Source organism: Strix aluco, chromosome 5, assembly GCF_031877795.1.
Source record: "Strix aluco isolate bStrAlu1 chromosome 5, bStrAlu1.hap1, whole genome shotgun sequence".
Lineage (NCBI taxonomy): Eukaryota > Metazoa > Chordata > Aves > Strigiformes > Strigidae > Strix > Strix aluco.
Genome location: NC_133935.1, coordinates 37,099,609 through 37,117,608, shown reverse-complemented (window position 1 = coordinate 37,117,608; position 18,000 = coordinate 37,099,609). Strand labels below are relative to the sequence as shown.

Sequence of the window (18,000 nt, the reverse complement as noted above, 5' to 3'; positions counted from 1 at the left end):
AGTGTTCTCAAGCTGTAAGATCTTAACAATCTTAAATGCTATAAAACATTCCATGGCAGCCGTTCCTACTGGGAAAAGACTGCTTTGTTTTAGGAAGATTTTCCATTTTTAATTCTATTTTCTCCAGAAGATACTTGCTGATGAAGACAGTCTCTGCTGCTGAGCCTCAGCCTGCATTTCTGAAACCTTCCTTTGCGACAGGTACCAGCTTGTCATCTTTTTCCACCGACCCTCTCCACATTGAAACCCAAGTATGTGTTTTGTGTCACTCAAGCGATCTGAACTGGACTCCCCCAATTCCAGCTGGAAAACGCAGGTGACCAAAAAGGGCCTTTCAAACTCAAGGGCACATGCTGCCCCTGAAACACTTAACACACGTAAAACGTTATCTGGTCACAGCTCTGCGTGTCAGTGGAGACTACAAATAGGAAGCACGAGATGGCCGGGCATAGGACAGAGGTTGACGCCAACGATGGCGCCGGCACCCAGCGCTGCCCCACGCCGCGAGCTGATGACTCGGGGGCTGGCTGCGGGGGACACCGGTCCTCCGAGCACACAGCCACGCTGGCGGCCAGGCAGGCGGCCATCCCACAGAGAGGCGGCAGGACCGCCGCAGGCAGCCCGGCACCGCCATCCGCCATCCCGCGCCGCCGCCATCCCCTCAGCCCGCCCGCGCACCGCAGGCATTGCGCGCGTGCGCGCCGAAGGGGCGGCACGCGGGGGGAGGCCCCTTCCTGCTCCCCTCCCCGGCGGAGTCCTCCAACCTTCCCGGCGTGCCCCGCGCTCACCATAGAGCGGAGGGCCGGCCCCGCCGCTCGGTGTCTCTGGCTCGCACCGTGCGTGGGAGGCGGCGCGGCCGCGGCGACATGGCGGGCGTGGGGCAGGCGGGCAGCGCTGCCGCCGAGGCGGAGAAGCACCTCAACGGCGAGCTGCCGCCGGAGCCTGAGGACAAGGACGGCGCGGAGGGCGGCGCGACGGGGCTGGGCGCAGAGGATGGTGCCAAGAAGAAGCGCAAGAAGAAGAAGAAGGGCAAAGCGGGCCCCGCGGGTAGGGACCGGGCCGGGCCGGGACCCTCTGCTGACAGGCCGGCGGGGCGGCTTGAGGGGGCTGCGACCCGCTAGAGAAGGCCTCGTGCGCGACAGGGGGCGGCTGTGGGTGGCTACAGAGCCCTACCGTGCGGGGCGCGGGTAGGGTGATGGGCGCCGCCGAGGCCGCTGTCCCGGCCCGTGGCGGGTGTGTGGGCTGAGGGAGATCCCCTTGGCGAGGTGGGGCCTGGCGAGTGCCGGGAGGATGCTGCTGCCGTTCAGCATCGGGGAAGCAGGGGCAAGGGAAGTCCTCCCTGCTTCGGTGCGTGTAGGAGAAGCCACCCCTTCTCTCATCCCCTCCTATGCCCTGAGGGGGGGAAAGGCGTAAGACTGCCGCTGTAAAAGTCATCCCGCATGATGGAGTCTGTACCCCTCCCAGGTTCTCTGAGAGAGCTGGAGCAAGTCTGGGCAAATAGTGTAAAGGAACTACGGTTTGGGTTTGTTTTAGCAGGAGAGTAGTTAGTGATGATCATGCTGTGCGTTTATAATTATCTACTTCACGCCCATATTATCTCACAAGAGCAGGCTGCTGCTATGGCAAGAAGAATTAGTTATCCTGGCTGAAAAAAAGTAATCAGAAGTGTCTGGATAATGCTACCTTTATACGCAAGTTTCAGTAACAGTACCTCACACTGTAGTGCCATACAATCTTACACATTGTGTCTGCTTTAAAAAAGAAAAAGCATCATGTGCTCTGATATCTGTTGGACGAGTACAGCATATTTTTATAAAGTTTCTGGGGGTACTGTTTACTAATGTGGAGCTATCCTTTCGCTGTGAGTCATACTTTAATTTTACAAACAGGCCAAGAAACAGATAAAGAAGTAGAAGGTGCTCTTGATGATGTAGCAAAACAATTGGATAAGCAAGCACTGGAGGAGAAGGAAAAAGATGATGATGATGAAGGCAAGTGTAACATCTTTTGTCTTGGTATTTCCAGTTTCAACTTCTTTCCAGACCCCCATTTTAACAAACCTTTTACAGATGCCTTTTGGTTGTTTTTTCTTGGGAGAGGTGAGATGCAACTATGTATACTTTTCACTTTTTTGGCAACAATTTAGCTGTCACACATGCATATATATAAAAAATAACAGGGGTAACAGCTTTGTTAAAGCTTCTTGTTTTCAGGGATCTTATTACTGAAGGGAGATATTTAGATTAAGGTAAGGTAAACTATAAATCATTCTCTCTTGCATTACCATGGTCAGGAGTAATTTATGTTCCAAATTATGTCTCTTGGCTTAGAACAAAAAATACAGAGAAAATTTTAAGGGAGCATTTACACAAGCAAGGCATACACCTCCTGTGTTGCTTGTGCTGTGGAGCTGATGTTCCAAGCAAGTGCCTTGGAAGTGTCTGGTATTGAAATCCAGGCTGAATGCATCTTTTTTGTAGGAATATTAGGTAAAGAAGGTGTATTTCCTTTGATGGATGGTTCTCAATAGAAATGGACATTGAAGAAAATATATTTCTTAAGTTAGTAATTTGGTTTCCTTCTTGTGAATTAGCATTTAAAGTTGGCTCAGCACCCTAAAATGTTTCTTAGTTGGCTATTGCTGGAATTCATCATTCCAGAATTTAATTTAATAAATCGGATATAGAAGCCTAAAAAAACCCAAAATAAGTGTGCTGGGGATGTATAAAATGACAAATAAATTGATCTTTTAACATTATTAATCTACATATAACATCCAGTTTTATGCAATTACTTTCCGTAGAAGTATATTCTGATGGTTTATTAGGTTTAGGTTGTATTTCAGGTTATGGAATTGAAAGATAATTAATACAATATGTGAATTGCCATCATTGCAACTAAAGAAAGAAGTATTGAGGAGGATAGTGAAAATTTTATGCAATGAAAAGAATTCTTTGAGAATTATTAGAATATAGTTCCATCTCAGGAGAAATAACATTGTTAGTAGCAGATCAAGTGCTGTGTTCATTTATTCTTTTTACAGTATTAGCAATTAGTATTACTATTAGAAAGTATTAAAAAATATGAGGTGGTGCTATCACTGAAATAATAACCTTCCTTTTTCCACATATTAGACTTGGATGTGTTTTTTCTAAAACGGTAACATTTTTCCAGAAAAATAAAAATTGCTCTAAGTTTTTGAAGACAACTGTGTATTCTTGCCTCTACTGGTTCTCACCACTTCCCATCTTTAATTGTGTAGTTTCAGAAGTGTTGCTTAAGACATGATGCTGCATTAGATGAAAACCAATAAAATACCTACTACCTTCCCCCCACTTTTTTTTTTTTACCTTGATAAGCCCATAACTGAGGTGGCCTCAGAAATCAGACTGTATACCTTTGAAATCTGAGAGAGATTAGGAAGTCATCTTCAGATTTCCATTGCAGTGTTAAAACATGCTGATAAGTAACATTTTTGCATTATATTAAGCTAAATTATTAAACAGCTATACCAAAATGGCATCAGGTTGGGCTTCAGTTTTGCAAAGGTCTTAAATTGCCTTTTTTGGTGAAAATTTTTTTCATTACTAAATAACCTGAAGACAAACAGGGTATTGGTCAGATACAGTAGTTATGTTTCTGGCAGCGTGGTTAGTCTGCAGCAGTCTTCAAGGATGTGAAAACATAGGCCTGGTTAGTTTGGCTTGCAGTTGGCAGATTCACGTGCAGTGATGTATAAAAAAGCCACAATAAGCAGATAGCTTTAAGAAATGCTGTAGTCTTTTGCAGTTTAGGCCTATTGTTTAAAAAACAAACAAAAGAAAACAATTGCTTGGTGAATGAACTGGAGTCATGTCTAATTCATTCCTTGATGAATGGTTTGAGCACAGCTCAAGGTCAAGAGATATGTGGCAGTTACCACATTTTAAACAAATTTATATGTGCTGTTAAGGATTTTTGGCTGCCTATGAAATATGAATTGATGGAGAATCTGGTAGGCTGGAGTACATTGTAGTTACGAAGTATTTATACTTGCAAATTTTTACAAAAATTTAAATTAAGATACTTAATGCTAAAATGAACTGGGGAGGAGTGAGGGTGACACATTACTGAAATTTGCTTCAGCTGCAGGATTACAGTACTCACCATGGCATAAAAATGCAGATGACACTGACCTTTATGAGAGGCTTGAAAACTAGTGACTGGAACAACTGGTCAGTGTTTTGGTTTGGTTTTGGTTTTAAATAAATGGGCAAATACAAGTTTCTGTATAAGTGCATTCAAAACGGCAGTGCTTTGACTTGATTCTAAAAGTTCTTTCAATTTTACTTTTTGTTTTAGATAAAAATAAATGTTCTAAATGTAGATGACTAGTACTTGCTCAAGTGAACTTGTGTTTAGGTCCAGAAGGTTTAGTTAGATGGTACCACATTAGATTAAATATTTCATTGTGTACGAAGCAACTAAGCATTAGATGTAGCCAAATGTGAAGTCCGCAGGGTTATATATATTGTTAACTCCCGGATGTGACTGTAACATGGTGTGGCCGATTCCTAGTGCCTACATGCTGTGCTCCCTGAAAACCTCCTGCTGGTGCCTCCTACACCCTCTGTGTTTTGCTCAGTGATGGTTGTGACTTTCCCTGTTATCTCCAGATTAAACTCATTCTGACCTAAATGCTGTCATCTTTCCATGTTTAGGTGGTTTTGTCTTTCTAGATGCATTAAGTTCCGTTAACTGAAGCATCAGAAGATGGGTTTGAAATAATAGTTCCTAGCCTTTTCTTAGCTGTTGTGTCTAATACAGTTCTCTCTCATACCCTCCCCCAACACCAGGCATCTTTTTGGGTGAATTGAGGATAGAGGAGTTTGAAGTAGGACTTCTTGAAAACTCTTTCCCAGAGCTGCTTTTTTCCTCTGTCTGCTGATATGTTTAAGTCATCAACTTTAGAAAGTATTTTCTTAGGTATGTGTTTGGTGTAGGCACTGCAAATGCTAATGGTTTGGTGGCAGCTTCTAGCTGTCTTCTTTTAATCTATTTAAATTCTTCTGTGAAAGAAGTGTTTCCAGATAGTCCAAATGGTTTTGTGTCTCATTCAAAATTCTTTGGTTCTTTAAAGGTTTTTTTTATGTTCACTTGAGCACTTTCTTTCCTGTAGATGGAGAGGGTGAAGGAGATGGAGCAACAGGGAAAAAGAAGAAGAAGAAGAAAAAGAAGAAAGGACGTAGGTATCGAGCACAAAAATAAAGATACATGCATGAATATTTGGTATAAGCATGTGTAAGTGCTATTCTTGGCAGTTGAAACAGATTTTGAGGTGCAGTTTGGGTTTGTAGGGTAAGTCTGAGTTTTCTTCTTTCTGGTATCCCTGAATGCCACCTTGAGCATTGGCCAAATAAAATCATACAGAGGCATCATGATACCATGTTTTAGTACAAGCCCAAATTCTACTAAGGGGATCTTAAGTAACTTCTACTGTTCAACTTTTATGGTTGAAATAAGATACTTAGTATTTCCAGTGTACCATGTAAAACTTTCTTAAATTATGCTCAACAGCTAAGGTCCAGACGGATCCACCTTCTATTCCAATATGTGATCTATTTCCCAGCAACATATTCCCAAAGGGAGAAGAATGTGAATACCCACCAATGCAAGATGGGTGAGTGCTTTAAGCTTAAAAAATGCTGTCATCTGCATGTGCTGAATTGCAGAACTGTTAATGTACAACTAAGTGGACAAAGTGAGTGGTAATGTGCTTTTTTTTTTTAAAAAAAACAACAACTGGATCATCTAAGAACTTAATGAATAGAAGTCTTCAGGCCGTAAATGTTCCTTCTTCCCTACCCTTTTAGTTAAGGTATAGCCTGTATGAGCAGAATTGCCATGAGGCAGGGGACCTTGGGACCCAGGGTAGGAACAGGATTTCAATAGGCAGCTTGTAAGAAAAATATAGTCTGAGTGAAGGTTTAAAATTTATGCAGATGAGACACTTATGCAGCAGTTTTGGGGGCATCTAGATGTCAACTTCTTGTAGGTCTGGGGTATTTTTTTTTTTGGTAGGGACATGTCAATCAGAGTATGAGACAGTCTAATTTAAAAGCCTATAAGTGGTATATTCTGCACTTTGCTTCTCTTTGTATGAATATATAGTTATAACCTAAACTGTTTTTATAATTCATAGTGATGTGGGAATAATGTGCAGTTTCACTAGACAAGCAACCGCTTCTAGTGTTTTACTGGAATGGAGATCTGCAGTCTTATGTTTTCATAGGGTACTAATATTTCCTTATGCTTTGTTAGGAGCAAGGATATACCAGCTTGACTGAGTTTCTTGACCTTCCACAACACTTCATGTAGAAAAAAATCATGTTTTACTCATAAGGGGTGGGGCGGAATCAGTTTGAATTGCATGAAAACCTGAATGAAAAGGCCAAGTATTATGAAAACTTACCTGGACATTTTGATCAAAACTCTGAAAAAATAGTTTTAGCCAAGGGGAGAGTGAGTAGATAACTATTTGTATTTCTGAAAGTATTGTTTAGTTTTGAGTGACTTTTTCAGAAAAATACTTTCTCATAGAGTGTAAGCAACATAGTTAAGAGTGTCTAGTACATCCTATAAATTGTGTTCGGATATTCACAGATAATATGGTTTCATTTTTATGAGATTAAAATTTGGTTTTAAGGAAGACTTTTCATCTCTTTAATGACTTCGGTTTGGTCACAAGATGTGTTCAATTTATTTACGAATGACTACCTTGTTTGTATGCACAGTATTAGCAGGCTAACGAAGGACTTCCACAGGGTAGTCCCGACGGGCTGATGCAGGAGTGATTCCTTCATGCATAAGTTTTTGTCATGTTCGGAAGGACGTGATTTAAGCAATCCAGGAAACTAGATTATAAACATCTTAGGTATGTTTATAGTTTATTAACAAATGACACACTATTTTTACACCTCTGTTACATTACCTAGCTGTTGAAGATCAATTGTTATACTCTGGTTTTGCTACTATTCATTTGAAAGGGATTAAAAAAACCACAACACAAAACAACAAAAACAAACCACCTTTTCTAACAGGATTTAAGTGAGGCATCTTTTCTTTACCAAGAATGTTCTGCTATGGAAGAACAATATAGTCTTCTAAGGAACTTGAAATAGTTTCTTTATATAATTTGGTTAAGCAAATACATACTTAGTTTTGTTCCTAATTTGAGTATGTAACTCTTATGATGCTACTTTAGCATTTCCTAACATTAGTAGCTACTTGAATTAGTAGCTGATACTAATGCTAGGATATTTCCTATTCTAAAGAGTAGTTTCATTTTGTGTATTAGTGAAGCATTTTTGTGTGCCTCTTGCTTATTCATGCTGTAGTCAGTAGGGTTTTGTCTTTTTTTTTTTTAGAGTTGCACTTCTATTCATAACTCTTGGTGTCACATGCTTTCTAAAGTTACCTCTCATCAAGCTAGAATTGTGTATTTTGTGCAGGAAGCTGAACTAGAAAGTGGGTATAATTCAATTTTCAGGGGAAAAATAGCAGAGAATCGATTCTTGTATAGGACAACAGGCTAACAGCTTTGATATTTTTATATATTGGGTATTTAGTTCTGTTTGAAGGCTTGTGTTTTTTGTTGAAGACACCTGAATTTGAAATCATATGACAGGAAGGGTGGAAAAGTTATAAACAATATTTCATGATACACTGATTTTGTTAAAGTGGGATTAAGAAATTCTTGCCCCTGCCTGCTTGTTTCTGCCCCTGTGCTGTTACCTGGGTTAAAATAATCTGGAAATTATTTTCTGGAATTCTTTGATCACTAAATGCTTGTTTACAGCACAATCCTTTAAAGATTTGTGCTAGTGAAAACTGGGGACTGTGAACTGGAGTGAAGAGATGGGAACAAATGTCTTGGAGCAAGAGGTGAACTTCTTAAGCTGATTTATGTGGTAGCCAGCACATTAGGAAACTGTCCTCAGAAAAGCTTGTTAGCTCGTGTACCTGTCAAAGATCTCACACCGACATGAAGTTCTCCAGGACATGTGAAAAATCAAATTATCAGATGAAGTGCTTAGGCCCAAGCAGGATTTCTTGTTGCTGCCTTTCCTGAGCTCCCAGGTGGCAGTGGTGCAACTTTGGCAGCAAAATGCTTTAGGTCTAATCCAGTATTTTCAAACGTAGAGGCTATTTTGTCCCCTAGTTGTCTTTTGTGGAAGGACTATATGCTGAAATAGAGTAGATAGAGTGAGGACGGCTTCCTGCCAGTTTGGTGGACTTTGTACTTAAGTCCGTGACTGGTGGTAGAGCAGCTGCCCAGACTCTCTCAGCAGCTCTTCCTACCAGAGGATGTGTCTGAAAGGATCCTCAAGTCCCTCTTCTCCATTGTTTTTCTGCAGTTACACCTTTTCCATCTTCTTGTGCTGTGACTACTGTGCTGGCAGTAGTCCAATTTCCAAGTGCGGTAAGGGGGCTCAGGTGTTCCAGCTTGTTGCTATTTTGATGGAATTTACCAGTGTTAAGGCAAATTCTAGGAGTGGTATGCGTGATGCTTGCTATTGGAGCAAGAAAACTGCTTAGCAAAATAAGCATGGGATTTCTCCTTTGCACTGTTGTTACTTTATCTGAAAAGGAGCAGGAAGTTCAAGGGAAACAAGGAAAAGGGTCTCAAAATATTTGGATTCTCTCATCATTCTGAGAATTGTCTAGAATAGCCTGTTATCATTCTTTATCTTTTCAACTCTGCTTTAGGATTGCAGCCTCTTAACACTATAAATACTCAGTTCAAAATGCAGCAAAATTGCAGGGCATAGTCTCTTGGCTCACTCATTCCTGTTTTGTGGCTATGAAGGAAACTTAAGAGTGGAGCCAAATTACATGTCTTATGAAACAGGTAAGTAGCTACACCTTTGGATTTCAAAAAGTAATCCTATTCAGTTGTTTGCTTAGAGTCAGCTCACTTACATAAAGGTAAAAGTTAATTTCTAAATTTGGGAACTTTGGCATAGTTCAGCATCTTTGGTCCATCTTGTCCCTCATCCCTTTTCTTTTATGACGCACCTAACAGGATGTGCAGCTATGTATTTATTTTAGTAGTATTTGTCCTGCATAGCATGTGTGCTTTGACTTATCACTAGGGTTTTTTGCATCATTACAGGGCTTCAGTTTCACCTTTTGAAAGGTATCTCTACTTTGTAGTCCGAAGAGTAGTCTTTTAAGTTAAGTTCTGACAGTTGCTGGAGTGCTTAAATTACTTTTTTGTTTATTTGCTTTCTTGGAACCTTAGTTGTATTGTTTCTTGCATAATAAATATATTCAAAACTAATCTTATATTTAGTCTTATGCTGAAAATTATTCTTGTATTTGTTCTATGAACCTACCAAAGAGCCAAACTGGTATTCTCATGGAACAAATGTTAATTCACTATTCAGCAAATTGAGACAGTAACTTGCTGGCATGTGTCACAGTTACTATGCTCTGTGTTAGGTGTTACTACCTAAATATTCTGAGGATGAGTGAAAGTAATACTGGAACTGCAAGCTCTTAAATCTTGAAGGAGCTTATTGTCTCCGTGTCAGTAACAGTTTCTGGGCCAAGTAGCCATACCGCAGTGCTGAGATTCTTCTCCATACAGGAAGGGCACTGTCTGAGTAAGATTGTGCAAAAAATAAACTTTTTGCATGAGCAGAGCATGTTGCAGTGATTTGTCCTGCTAAACTCAAGGTAGAATTGCAGGCATTGACGTAAATTTTATATGCCTGTTCTATCTTTTTGAAAAGTATTATGTGTCCTTCAAGCACACTGCTTCTCTGGGCTTTTGGGAGGGTTGGGAGGTAAGGCTTTTGAAAATGTAAAGGGAATAATATGGTTCATGGTCTAACTGAGTTTAATTTCTATGTATATGTGATTATATTTTTTTCTGCGATGTTAATGCCTTTCACAGGGGCCAGTCTGTGGTGCTGATGGATTTTTTTTTTTTTTAATGGGCTTCTTTTATTCTGAAAATTTTATAAAACAGGATTTTTTTCTGTTGCACAGGGGAATGTAAACCTGACTGTTTAATAAGCACTTCGCAGTCTTTATAGATAGAAGTTGTAATGACTACTGTGATTATAGTAACTTTTCATGACACACTTTATTTATTTTGAAGGCGGACTGCTGCTTGGAGAACAACTAGTGAAGAAAAGAAAGCTCTAGACCAAGCCAGTGAGGAAATCTGGAATGACTTTCGGGAGGCTGCAGAGGCACACAGACAAGTGAGGAAATACGTTATGAGCTGGATAAAACCTGGAATGACAATGATAGAAATCTGGTGAGGACACAGATCTTCTCAAAAGATATCTGCTGTAGATTTTTCTTCATTCTCCAGAGGGGAAGGGATTCAGTTGCAATTTTGTGTGCTTAATTCACTGTGTCAGGAGTGTTGGAGGGATTTCTGTTTGAACTACACAACCAGTATCTCCAATTATTTCCTTTAAGTTCCCTCTTACAACATATTCTCATCTTACGCAGCTTTGCAGGGCCTGGGATCATACTGAATTTCAAACTAATCTTTCAGTTTACTTATTTTGAGCACATGCTTTATTTTAATGTTCAGTGCCTTACTACTCTTGCAAATAAGTTCTGCAGCGTGCTGAGAGAAGCAATAGCAGTAGTAAACATCCTGGGTTTTGCCAGAATTGTCAGTGAAATGCTGTGTGGATGAGCAATGTAGGTGCAGTCTGCAGCTGGGAGTGGGTGAAGAGGCATAAAAAAGTGTACCCGGGGCAGGAAGATTTTTGTATATATTTAGTCTTCACTGACTGATGTTTCTGGAGAAACACAGTGTTTCTTTGTGTTACTCTCAGTTGATAAGAAATAACTGAGCAAATGGATTAAGATAAACATAAGTTTGATTAAGGTAAAGCTTAAAGAAATAATTGGCCTGGACTGATTCTCTTGACTCTTCCAACTATTCCTTTTTCTGTCCTTCAGTTTATCTAGAGTGAATGTCTACTGTCCAAGTACTGCACTGATCCAGGACAATTTAGCTTCCAAAATCAGGTGCTTTCAGTCTGATATGACTGAGGACTGTGCTGACAAAAGTAGGATAGTAAGAAAGCTAATCAGAGCTGATCCCCAAGGTAACTGTGTGAAACAGGGAAAAAAAATAATATACCATCAGAGAAAGTGGAAGACACACAGCTGCCTTAATCACTAGTCTGGCTGAAACATATCTGTTGTACTGAATTACACGGTTTGACTGGTACAGTTTTAAGCAATAATTTTCTGAAAACATGACTTTTCTTTCTGAAGTACCTCAGGCTATGGGGATTTGCCTATTAAAATAAGTTCTCTTCTTTTTGCAGATTGGTGTGAGTGAATAGCTTTCTTAAATAAAATCAGAGTACAGTGCACTGATACGAGCTGCTGTTTACATTGTTCACTGCCACTATAGGAGTATGCACTGGTGGACATGTATCTGTAGCTTTCCAGGAGATAACAGCTTGAGAGTAGACAAAAACTGGGAACAAATGCTAGTCTCAAGGTTTTATTTTATCACAGTTAAATTTAAAAAATAATATTATCCTTCTTAAATTAGAAAATTGTAATAAATAACAGGACTTTTTTCTATTTTAAATCTCAGTAATTGAAAAAATACATTTAATTTGCCTAAACATTAGTTATATAACCTCTGCTGCTCATGAAGAGTGGGTTAAATGTAGCTTGTAAAGGATGGATATTTTAAATTCAGAGTAAAAACACTAGTGAAGTACTCAGTTTTGCCCAAGAAAGGGTAGCAGAAACAACACCAAGGACTGAAGATTGTTATATTGTGCTTACATTTTCCACTCTAGGGTTTCCCTCTAGTTAGCATACAAGTAGTTTAAGACTTCAGATTAAAACATTTGCTTGAGTATTTTTCTGAGGTTTTGTTCTTGCATTGATTTATTTGAAGTCATCATAAGAAATATTAATGGCAACTGTTATGTTCTCTGTTTTTCTTCTCCCTCCCCTCTGCCTTTTAGTGAAAAACTAGAAGACTGCTCACGTAAGCTGATAAAGGAAAATGGTTTAAATGCAGGTCTTGCATTTCCTACTGGGTGCTCTCTGAATAATTGTGCTGCCCACTACACTCCCAATGCCGGAGACCCGACAGTCCTACAGTATGATGATATTTGCAAAATAGATTTTGGGACACATATTAGTGGTTAGTTTTCATTTATGAATTAAAACTTTGAGAACATTCTTCAGTGCAAAGACTATGAAGCTAACTAACTTCTGCTGATTTCAGGTCGTATTATTGACTGTGCTTTTACAGTCACATTCAATCCAAAATACGACAGACTATTACAAGCTGTAAAGGATGCTACAAATACTGGAATAAAGGTATGATCATTATGTAAGTCATTTACCAAGTCTTTTACAGTAAACTTTGCTGTTATCTTCTATTTATATTTGCACTTTTTATTTTCAGTGTGCTGGAATAGATGTACGTCTCTGTGATGTGGGGGAGGCTATACAAGAAGTTATGGAGTCTTATGAGGTTGAAATTGATGGCAAAACATACCAAGGCAAGTTCTTTTCTTTATATAAGGATAGTTGCTCTTAGTGTATATATATTTGTACAAATATTGATTTATTTGTATCATATTGAAAAGACCTTTGTACTAGAAGCATGGTATGAATGACTTGCATAAATATGTGTTTCTGTCTGGCTTGCCATTCCTCTGGAGGAATGTTCTTTGCTTATCTTTCCAACTGTTATATCCTTAATAGACAAGATGAAGGCTGAACAATGTCAAAATGTGCAAATTATTTGATACCTGCTGTTTGCCTTTATTAATAAACTTTTGTGACTGTTGGAGTTGCTAGTCTTTAATAATGAAGTTTTGATATAGCATACAAAACTAAGTTGTGTCTTGGCTGGAATTTGTACAAGATGTGTGGATAGTTTTGTGTTTAGTTCCTCTGCACTATGATGAGTCACTATTTTCAGTATGGGCTAACAAACCCAATAGCTTTAAAGGGTTTAACATGTTAGGAAATAGCCTGTAATATTAATGTTTTCTTCAAAAGTGAAACCAATTCGCAATTTGAATGGACACTCGATTGGGCCGTATAGGATACACGCTGGAAAAACGGTGCCCATTGTGAAAGGAGGAGAAGCCACAAGAATGGAGGTAAATGGAGTTCTTAAATCTTTCTGTTAAGTTTCCCCGACTGTCACTGCAAGAATGATATTTCCTGTGCAGTCCTAATGTGTAGTATTTGATTCTGGTGGATAATAGCAGCAGAGGAAAAACTTTGCTGTACCCTGTAGTCTTCCTGTAAAGGAGTGATCGCTCTTGTTTCATCTCAGTGGCTTCTCCATTTAGCCCTGGAGTGTTCTGGTATCTCACACTTTCTGAAATTGAAGGCTTGGAACCCTGCTATTTAAGGAAAAAAAAAAAAAAACAAAACACCAAACAATAAAAAAAACCCACACCTTAAAGTTGGATGGCCTTAGTGGTGTTTATGGAAGCTCTTGCGTATTTATTTCTCAGTGTGTGTGTGTTACTTAAATGCAGTGTTGGAATGTTGCACTTAGGAGCAGGGAAAAGGATAGGAATTCAGATTTTTGGGGTGAACTTGAGGAACCAGAGTTTTCCTGAAAGGTATTTGGACTTGCCATTCATTCACACTTGTTTGTTCCCTCTGTAATTAAAAAGACAAAATAACAATTGCTCAGGTAATTCCTGAGAAATATTTCTGTAGTGTTGTAGCTTTGGATGACTTTTTGCAAGTACAGTTAGATATGGTATCTTTCTTGAAAAGCTTCTGGTATGGTGGTTCTTTGCAGATACAGAATAATTAAGCATATTTCTAGTTAATGTGAGAGGCTAGATGAAAGGTGTTGTTTGAATAGTGTTTCAGAGCAGGGGAAGGGAAATTACTGTACATGATGTGGCAAACTATACCAATCAGAAAGGCAGTATTAAAATATGTAACCTGAGATTTAGCCACAATTTTGATGTAAGCTTGTGTTCTAACAAGATAAGAAGGCTTATTTAAAAGATTGGTAATGAGATAAGAGGCTTTTAATTTGATTCTAAGCCTGATCACTGCTCAGCCACAATCACTAGTAAGCCTATCGGAGTAAAAAAGACTTGCAAGAGCTGAATAGGAACAAGTGTGGCCTGGACAGGATTGTTTCTTGAGGTAGGCTCGCTCGCATCACCCAAAACTTGTATTATAATTGTTGATCACCTTGTTAATGATGTGAGCAAAAAGACGAAGTTTTAACTATCATCTTATCTATAGGAGTGTGCAAAGGAAATAAAGAGGATTGGAAAAGGAAGGTTGAAAAAGCTTGTGTGCCCTTCTTGTTTTGGCTTAGTGAATCATTGTGTCTTGTATATCATCCATCATCAGTATAAACTTCAGTGTTCTTTAAGCAAATCTTACTTAAAGATTTCAGAGCTTTGAGATTGTTTTAATTGAATATCCAGACACTGGGGAGAAGACTTTTTTCTTAATTTCTTCAGGTTCTGTAGGTTACTTAGGACAAAATCCTACATCGTTAAAGACAGTGAGTTTTGCCAATGAAGAATGTGGAGCATAGCCAATCTCTTACTGTACTGTGCTAATTATAGTATCAAACTGCAATCCAGTGAGTCTTTGTGATGGAGAGAAATATAGCCTCTGATGATCCTTATTCTGAAAAAGTGGTTATAAAGTGAATTTTTTTTGTGGCATTGTGTGGGGTTTTTTGTGGGTTTGTGTTTTGGTTTTTTAATGAAATCAGTTGAATATTCAGGGCATCTTTAAGAGTTCGTCTTGAATTCGAAGTCTGTGTTACTGCTTTTCATATGGCTTCTTATTTTGGGTTGTGATTTTTCAAAGCAGCTTAACAAACTGAAAAACCCAGCTCCCACTGTCCATTCATATTTGTCCTATCTTGTTAAGTCCCTTTCACAGTCCTACATTAAGGATATGTGAATGCACTTGGCAGAAATGAGTTTATATAATGGCATTTCAGTATGTTCTTGGCTAGAATTTTGATAATGCCCTTGCAGATATATATCACCTTCATTTCTTGAAGAAATTCATCTTGTGGAGTGGAAATGAGCAGGTTAAGGGTTTATACTAGCAGCTGTTACCAGAAAATTCTTGCAGAAATTGGGCAGAAAGTTCTTCAGTGCAGTAAGTCCCTGTAATCAACATCTATTTGCTATGTCTAAACTATACGTTTCCTAGGACTTCTCTCTGAATAGTAAAGGAGAAATACGGCCAGTTAGCACATGTTTTGCCGCAGAATGTAGTTTCTTAGCTATGTTAGATGTATGCTTTGACAATGTTTTAACTGCAATGACTTTGAGAAATTGTGACTAGAAATGTGCTGATATTTATATCTTGAAACAAAATGGTACTAACAAATAGCTGATGATATGGAGATGTCTGTTAACTTTACTGTGTGAAATCTCCGTACTGAATTTTTCTCTACATTGATTTGGGATTGAATCTATTCACCTTTAATTACTTGTATTCAGAAGTTGTTATACTGAGATTGTGGTATCAGAATGGCCCAATGTCACTTATTCTCAATATGTTCCCTTTTTTCTTTTTCTCTCCTTAGGAAGGTGAAGTATATGCTATAGAAACCTTCGGTAGCACAGGAAAAGGTGTTGTTCATGATGATATGGAGTGTTCTCATTATATGAAGAACTTTGATGTTGGGCATGTGCCAATAAGGTTGGGTTTTGTTTTTTGTTGGTATATTGTGCTAGAGCTACCACCCTCTTAGGGTTCAAATTTGATACAGTGCAGCTTCTTCACTAATTAATAAAGCTGTCAGAGGACACAAAGGGTGCTGTTAGCAATGTTTTTGTTATGAAATATGGTGTGGTTGTAAATCTAGAACAATATTGAATTATTCCAAAGAATCTGGAAACAGAAAAAATACATGATTATGTCTTCAGAAATCTAGACTGTTTTTTAACAATCTTCCTATCATTGGTAATTTTTTATAATTAGTAATATATAGATTGTGTTTGTATATTAGTCTATGTATTAAATGAATATATTTTTTTTAAAAATCAACATCTGCATTATGACTGTGTGCCACAGTCTTTGTCTTAAGTGTTGTTCCCAGAATATATCAAGCTATTCATGTAATCTGTTTTTGTTTGTATGAATCTTTTGTGGGTTTTAAGTTCTTGTTTCAGTGTATTGCTATAAAATGAAATAGATTATTTCATTTTTCAGTGAAAAAAATGCACTGGGATTGGATTTTGACATTTCTAAGAGTGCAACATATTTTCTGAAGTGAAGGATATTATGGTTAGAAACATAGCAGGCAGACATGCTTTTCCAGATAGTTCTATTTTGGTTCCATAGAACAATCTAGTAATATGCAAATGGGGAGGGGAGAATTAGTCTAAGGGTTGGAAAGGAACAGCTTATGTTTGGAAATTAAACTTATTTCTTAGCAGATCTAGAAATCTGTAATTTTTATGTTTATATATTGTAAGAAGTATGAATAAAAAGCTTACTGAGTACTTGACTTCAGAACTAAAACATGAATCGTCCTTTTAGGAGAATGATTCCTGTCACTGAATTTAGTTTTGCTTGCATAGTTAGATGCAGATACATTCACAGTGTAACTTTCTCTATTTGAAATGGATGACCAGGGTGTTTGGCAGCATTCAGATTTGTTTGGAAGGATATCTTTTTGCAGAAGGAAAATGCACTTTCTTTTGTGAACAGAACACCTGACTGATACAGAGAAACATTCCAACACTGGGCAGTCTTAATATACCGTGAAATCTAACCCTTTTCTTAATGGGTGTGTCTTATTTCTGTAGTGAATGCTTGCTGGTGATACCAATTTGTTCTCAAACATGTTGTTTGGTGTTTGTTTGTTTTTTTTTTTTTCAGGCTTCCAAGAGCAAAACACTTGCTAAATGTTATCAATGAAAACTTTGGTACTCTTGCCTTCTGCCGCAGATGGCTAGATCGCCTGGGAGAGAGTAAATACCTAATGGCATTGAAGAACCTGTGCGACCTGGGTATAGTGGATCCGTATCCTCCCTTATGCGACATTAAAGGCTCATACACAGCACAGTTTGAGCATACTATACTGTTGCGCCCAACATGCAAGGAGGTTGTCAGCAGAGGAGATGACTACTAAACTCAAAGCCACCTCAGCACCTTTATACTCTAGGCGTTGTTGAAACATACTATACCAGAATTAATTTGCAACATATTGTCCGTTTTAACAGTGGACTGATGTAATACTTTCCATATTTGGAAAGGAAGGAATTTAATCAAAGGCAAGTCTTCTAATGTAACTAACCAAGGAAAAAGCTTTCAGGCCTTTAGAAATATTTCAAAAGTTACTTATTTTTTCTGTTCAGGGAAATATGTGCTATAAAGCTCAATTTTTAGTTTGGAATGAGTTATACATTTTGTTTTGAACATTTATGATAAAAGATGCTTTTCAAATATTTATATTACCATATTCCTACTTGAATGCTTTGAATGACTACATCTGATTTCTGCACCCACGTCCTCTATGATATTGCCTTTTAAACTTCCTGGAATCCATTTTGTAAAAAATAAAGACAAATTTTCAGATCTAAAAATATATATACTTTTTAGAAGTCTGGTTATGATTCTGGTCAGGAGTCTGCTGGGAAACAGCTCTATTAAATATTTTACAAACTTGATTTGCCATTTCTTGTCATGCAACAGGACCTGTCTTACCCTTAATATGAAACTTGACCTTATTTAAATAGTCTTGTCAGTGCTGGAATACAGGACAAGAAGTCATCAGCTCTTCACAGGACAGAATGTGGCAATGCATGGTGTGATTTTGGGGAGGGGGGATTTCTTTTTTTGTGGTTTTGTTTTTTTTCAGTGTGCCAGTCTTCAGTTTAGACTTCAGTGGTATTAGAACATGTCAAATGCATGTGGTGGTCTCTCGCTGTTACCAGCAACATACAACCTCAGGCTGAAGTCAGCTTTGAATACTAGTATATA

At 38.5% G+C, this 18,000-nt stretch overlaps 1 protein-coding gene across 1 annotated transcript; it reads left to right on the top strand.

The window, feature by feature from the left end:
* Positions 1–794: 794 nt before the first annotated feature.
* On the top strand, positions 795–17,687 carry METAP2 (methionyl aminopeptidase 2). Its single transcript, XM_074827027.1, has 11 exons — positions 795–1,047; positions 1,890–1,991; positions 5,159–5,224; positions 5,557–5,659; positions 10,148–10,309; positions 12,006–12,187; positions 12,272–12,366; positions 12,455–12,551; positions 13,057–13,160; positions 15,596–15,711; positions 16,897–17,687. The coding sequence occupies exons 1-11, from the start codon at positions 867–869 to the stop codon at positions 17,147–17,149; spliced, it is 1,461 nt and encodes a 486-aa protein (XP_074683128.1). The 5' UTR covers positions 795–866; the 3' UTR covers positions 17,150–17,687.
* The last annotated feature ends 313 nt before the right edge of the window (positions 17,688–18,000 follow it).

Bases quoted from the DNA above. Each gene is read 5' to 3' on its own strand.
- METAP2 (XM_074827027.1), top strand. From the start codon at position 867: ATGGCGGGCGTGGGGCAGGCGGGCAGCGCTGCCGCCGAGGCGGAGAAG. The intron at 1,048-1,889 runs GTAGGGACCGGG...TTTTACAAACAG, and splicing joins GGGCAAAGCGGGCCCCGCGG to GCCAAGAAACAGATAAAGAA. The intron at 1,992-5,158 runs GCAAGTGTAACA...TCTTTCCTGTAG, and splicing joins AAAAGATGATGATGATGAAG to ATGGAGAGGGTGAAGGAGAT.